Source organism: Gaeumannomyces tritici (assembly GCF_000145635.1).
Source record: "Gaeumannomyces tritici R3-111a-1 unplaced genomic scaffold supercont2.6, whole genome shotgun sequence".
NCBI classification, from domain to species: Eukaryota; Fungi; Ascomycota; class Sordariomycetes; order Magnaporthales; family Magnaporthaceae; genus Gaeumannomyces; species Gaeumannomyces tritici.
This window is the reverse complement of record NW_008804550.1, coordinates 1,196,083-1,201,343: the sequence shown is the minus strand read 5'-3', so window position 1 is coordinate 1,201,343 and position 5,261 is coordinate 1,196,083. Positions and strand designations below refer to the sequence as shown.

Genomic DNA, 5,261 nt, shown 5'->3' with positions numbered 1-5,261 from the left:
GGGGGGGGACACAGGCGCGCGCGCGCACACGGGGGGCCTTGGAACAAGGCGCAAAGACTCTCCCGTAGGGCCAATCTTTGGTACCGGGGATTTTTGGCTGAAGAAGTGGGAACGGCACTGGCATGATGCGGCACCAAACCCATGTGCCCTGCAGCGGAAAGCCCGAGAGAGCGGCTGTTGGAGGAGCAAGGGTTGGGCGCGGAAGACAGGGCCGTGCTCTGCTCAAGGCCGAGGCAGGAAAAAGGCAAGGGAGAGGGGGCGGCTCCGTTGCGGTGGGAGTGGATGACCAGCGGATCGCCTGGGGGGCTTGTCTGGGCGGGGAGCGGTGGGCCTCAGTGGGTTCTCAGGGCGGGGGCTAAAGGGCGAACAGATGTCGAATGCGTTTAAAAATATCGAATCCCGGGGATCATGGAAAACGCCAGAGGTCAAAGTCAAGAAAGAAGGACGACGGGTACAAACGGCCATCAAACCGCTCCCCGTCTTGTCGGGCTGCCAAACAGGCTGATCTGGGGAGCGTTCAGGCACAGACTCGGGCACAGGCGCGGACACAGAAGACAGCAGACAGCAGACAGGCAGGCCTTGGGCTCCAGGGATGTGGGGCGATCAAGGAGAATTAAGGGGTGGACGTGCTTCCGGCAAAAAACCCGAGCCAGGGTCTGCGATGGCAAGCAAAGCGGGCAGCACGCGATGCAAGGCATGATGGCATGGCTCCGGGGGCCCCATTGTCCCCCGCTGCCTGCGCCGAGCCGCAAAAGTACCGCCATTTGAAGTCGTCTGGAACAAAACAGCCGGTTTGGAAGGCGAACGATGGAGGTCCAGTGGTGTGAGGTGGTTGCATCGGCTTTTATTGATCCTCGTGTTTGTCGACGTTGGTCCACAAACTCTTTTTTTTAACAACCATGATGAAATGGTAAAAAAACAAAACAACGAAACGATCCCCGAAAGAAGACAAAAAGAGGAAAGGCCGGTGCTCGGTTCGGCGTTTGAGAAGGTGGGACCGACACTACGCAACCATTGGCAAGAAATTGGCTTGCAGATTGGAAAAAGGAAGGAAGGAGAAGAAAAAGAAAAAATCAAGAGATCGCATGAATTAGCAGGTGTTGTTTTGCGACGCGCGCCGGGATCAGGCTTGTATGTGTGTGATCGTCCGCGATCGAATTCTCATGGAACATGGAAGCTGCGACCCCATGCTGCGATGCGCTGGCAAGAGCGGGTATTTTCCTCTACGGGGCGGGGCTTCCACTGTTGCCTTCTGCCGTTGCAGGAACAAAAGCACATGTTGCACAAGGCGGAAAACGGGCGTCATCCACAAGGCGGGGCCCAGGCGGGCCGGCAACGACCCTGGAAAGCCCCTGCCTTGGCGGCTTGAAATCGAAACATTTTGTTCACATGGATGTTCATTCACATGGATGGCGTCTACTAGCAACTACACAGTACTACCTCCCTAGAACTTAGCCTCGACCTTCTTCAGCGTGTCCTGCAGCGCCCAGTCGCTGCTCCGGTCCCTGCTCCGCACCGACGCCGCCTGCTCGGTCGTGAAGCCGCGCGCCTCGACGGCCGGGTTGTAGCCCAGCCCGTTGGTCGCACCCACGTCGGCGTCGCTCAGCCCGCTCGGCGCCTCCTGCCCGTCAGCCCGCCGGTACACGGTCACGACGGCCGCCCCGCCCAGCCCCAGGTTGTGCTGCAGCGCGTGCCGCGTCGGCGCCCCCCGCACCGCGCGGTTGGTGGCCCAGCCGCGCAGGTGCCAAACCAGCTCGGCACACTGCGCGATGCCCGTCGCCCCGAGCGGGTGGCCCTTGGATATGAGCCCGCCCGACGGGTTGACCACGGTGCGGCCCGGCCCGCCCGGGTACGTGATGCCGCCGCTCCGCACCAGCTCGTGCGCCTTGCCCCTGCCCGCCGTCAGCCCCAGGGCGTCGAGCGTGATCATCTCGTTGGCCGAGAAGCAGTCGTGCAGCTCGCACACCTGGCAGTCGATCGCCCTGACGCCCGCCTCGGCCAGCGCCGACCGCGCCGCCGCCTCGGACGCCTCGTAGCCCATGAGGTCGATGGACGACCTGTTGAAGAGCGACGGCGCGTCCGTCGCCAGCCGCTGACCCGCGATCTCGACGGCGTTGGCCCGCAGCTGCGGTCGCGCGTCCAGGAAGGCCTTGCTCACCAGCACCGCCGCCGCGCCGCCGTCCGACGTCGGGCAGCACTGCAGCTTGGTCAGCGGCTCGAACACCATGGGCGACTTTGCGATCTGCTCGAGCGTGTAGACGTCCTTGAACTGCGAGTAGGGGTTGCGCTGCGAGTGCTCGTGGTTGACGCGCGCGATCTCGGCAAAGTCGTCGAGCGTGGCCCCGTACTTCTCCATGTACTCGCGCCCGGCGTTGCCGAACATCTGCGCCGCCCCGGGCGCCTTGGCGTCGTAGCCGCGCGTCTGCGCCATCATGAGCCCCGACGTGCCCGTCGGGCTCTCGCGGTCCTTGAAGAAGCTCTGCAGGCTGCCCGGCATCATCTTCTCGAACCCGACCACCAGGATGCAGTCGGCCGCCCCGCACGCCAGCAGCTGCCGCGCCATGGCCAGCCCCGTCGAGCCCGTCGAGCAGTTGTTGTTGACGTTGACGATGGGGATCTGCGTCATGCCGAACTGGTAGAAGACGCGCTGCCCGCACGTCGAGTCGCCGTAGCAGTAGCACGCGATGCCCTGGTCGACGTCGTCGTAGGTGATGTGCTGATGACGCGAAGTGGAAAAAAAAAAAAGTCAGTGCCCGACAGGAGGAGGTTTTGCGATGGGGTAAAGTGGGTGCCGACTGACAGCATCCAGCATGGCCTTGACGCCGGCCTCGAACCCGAGCTCCGTGTAGTCTACCTTGCCGCGGGGCTTTATGAACTTGGTCATGCCCACGCCGCTGAGAGGGGCGCTTTGTGTTAGTGTTCTGCTCGCCCATGTCGCTGTAGACCGTCTCGATTGGGGGAACTACTCGTCACCTACAGAACGTAGACCGGCTGCTTTTCCTTGGGCGCCATGATTGCGTCGTTGCCTTCTGTAGGCCACGCTGATCAAGAAAATGTCTAATGCTGATTGTTCTCTGTGCAGGTACCGTGATTGACGCGACGCGGTCGATGTTGGCTTTCGTGGACGTTGTTCTCGGGAGAGTTCTCGGGAGAGAAAAAGGGACAAAAACCCGTGGAAGCGAACCCGACGTTATCTATAAACTGCCTGAAAAGGCCGAGCGTCCATCACCCATCCCAATCCAGAAACGAGCTCGCCCGCATGCGGAGATGTCGGACAGAGGGCTGACTGCTTCCCCGCCTTTCCCCAAACCTGGGGTCGGTGCGGGGAACCCGTTGGCGCTAGCAAAGATGCCGAGGCACTGGTCTTTCAGCCCCATCTACTTCTAACCGGCTCTAGGACTTGTTTTCCATATCGATACGTCGACAGGTGCGTGCGTACCGGTATCAAGCAAGATCTTTCGCATCTCGCCACTTTGAAAAGGCCGCAAAAGCCTAGACGGTTTATTTTCTCGGAAAAGGCGCATTATGGTCCGAGGTAAATGCGGCGGCTCCACCTCTCCCCAGTATCCCACTGAGCAGCTAGAGCCGGACAGGTTATTTATAAATGGCGAGTCAATCATGGTTGAGTTAATCGACACGGTGATGGACACAAAGCTCGGGGTCTCGATGTCCTACCACCCGTAGACAGACGGGCTCCGGCCAGAAAGGATGAACCAGCAGGCAGAGATGTCGTTGCGCTACCTGCCGGCCCTACAGCCCAAGGCACAGTGACATGATACCCCACCAGCCACCCAGCACCGCGTGGAAGATACAAAGACAGCAGGCACGCGCGAGGGCAGAGCGCCGAATGAGCTGGCATATGGGGTGAATCTAAACGGTCCCGTCGCCCTGCCGAGGGGAGATAGAAGGATGCTGGACCCAGACAACGAAAAACAGGGTTTAACTAGAAACTGCCACTAGGGGGATATCTGCTCGGCATGTACCTCAGTCGTCACCGAATACAGACAGAAGACAAGCCACCAAAGCGCTCCCATCACGCTCGAGGTGGAGAACCTTTCGGGCACCCAAATCAGGATATGATCGTGGAGTTGCTCTGGAGCTGCAGGCGGGCCGTACCTGCCGGGCGTGGCATTCGACACCACCCCCGCTGCTGACTGCGCCCGGTACATGCGCGAGTCCGAGCACGCCTGGTCAGCCCTCGAGGCGGCTTTTCAAAGACTGGATTAGTCCTGGCTCCAGCTAGCGATGCAAGGACGGAGACTGACCAAGTAGATGGGACTACCTTCCCCATGGATAGGTTCCATGATATAGTAGTCCGACGATCGAATCGACCCTCGAGACCACCCTATCCTCCCACCAGGGACCCAGGTGATGGAGCGGAACCACACAAGAAAAAATCCCAAGCTCAAATCCCCGTGGCATCCACCGAGCTACGTGGTAGGGCAGTCCGAGGGGAAATCTCTAGTCTAGATCTCGAGACGGCGTGACGGCTCCAAGCCCCAAAAGGTCCACATCAGTGATCTCAAGATGTTCCTCCTGGGAGCAAAGAAGATCCGAGTCAATCTAGTGTCGGTGCTGTCGGACTCTATCATGGAACCTATCCATGGGGCACGTGGTCCCATCTACTTGGATCCAGAGGCGCAGGCCAGATAGAGGTGTATCCAATATGGGGACGTAGCACATCGATACCGTGCCTACCTAGAGTTAGCCCAGCTCACCGGGGTGGGATCTCAACTATCCCGACCATCGCCACTCCTACGAAGCAGAGCCAGTCCAACAAGAAGTTGTTTCCCCCCCATTCTTTTGGCGGTTAAGCCCGTGTTTCTCCATGGTGACCACTACAAGGAAGGAGAGATTTGCCATGTCCCGATCACACGCCTGCCAGAGACCTTTCCCGCTGTCGCGCGGTAGTTTCCCCTCATAGAGCCTAGTGTCGCCTCGTCGAGTCCTCTTTCCGCTACAACTCTTGGCTGGCCCCGCGATGTACAGTTGAAGCAGCATGGTGCAGTGCAGCTGGCTCTCGTCTGGCCCTCGTCTGGCTAATATCAAATCATACTCATTCCTGTACGAAAAGGTGGGATGGAGCCCGCTGGGGTCGGGTTGTTTGCCAGGGCCGGCGGGGGTCCGGAAGCGCGAGCCGAGGCAGGGCGTTGGCGGGGCAGATATCGCGTTGGATACCCCGCTATTCCTTTTTCTTATACTCTTTCCTTTCCTATTTCCTCCCCTCTTTTCTTCTCCTCTTTCATTTTCCTTTTTCTTAT

General features: G+C 59.8%; 1 protein-coding gene across 1 annotated transcript; it reads right to left on the bottom strand.

Annotated features, from left to right (window-relative positions):
• Nucleotides 1-1,383: 1,383 nt before the first annotated feature.
• Nucleotides 1,384-3,305, bottom strand: GGTG_10788 (nonspecific lipid-transfer protein). Its single transcript, XM_009228664.1, has 3 exons — nt 2,978-3,305; nt 2,801-2,894; nt 1,384-2,716 (listed from the first exon to the last, which is right to left on the bottom strand). The coding sequence occupies exons 1-3, from the start codon at nt 3,010-3,012 to the stop codon at nt 1,445-1,447; spliced, it is 1,401 nt and encodes a 466-aa protein (XP_009226928.1). The 5' UTR covers nt 3,013-3,305; the 3' UTR covers nt 1,384-1,444.
• Between the last annotated feature and the right edge of the window lie 1,956 nt (nt 3,306-5,261).

Excerpts from the sequence above, each read along its gene's own strand:
- GGTG_10788 (XM_009228664.1), bottom strand. The coding sequence starts at position 3,012 with ATGGCGCCCAAGGAAAAGCAGCCGGTCTACGTTCT. Across the intron at positions 2,895-2,977 it reads AAGCAGCCGGTCTACGTTCT|CGGCGTGGGCATGACCAAGT; the intron begins GTAGGTGACGAG and ends CGCCCCTCTCAG. Across the intron at positions 2,717-2,800 it reads TCAAGGCCATGCTGGATGCT|CACATCACCTACGACGACGT; the intron begins GTCAGTCGGCAC and ends TCGCGTCATCAG.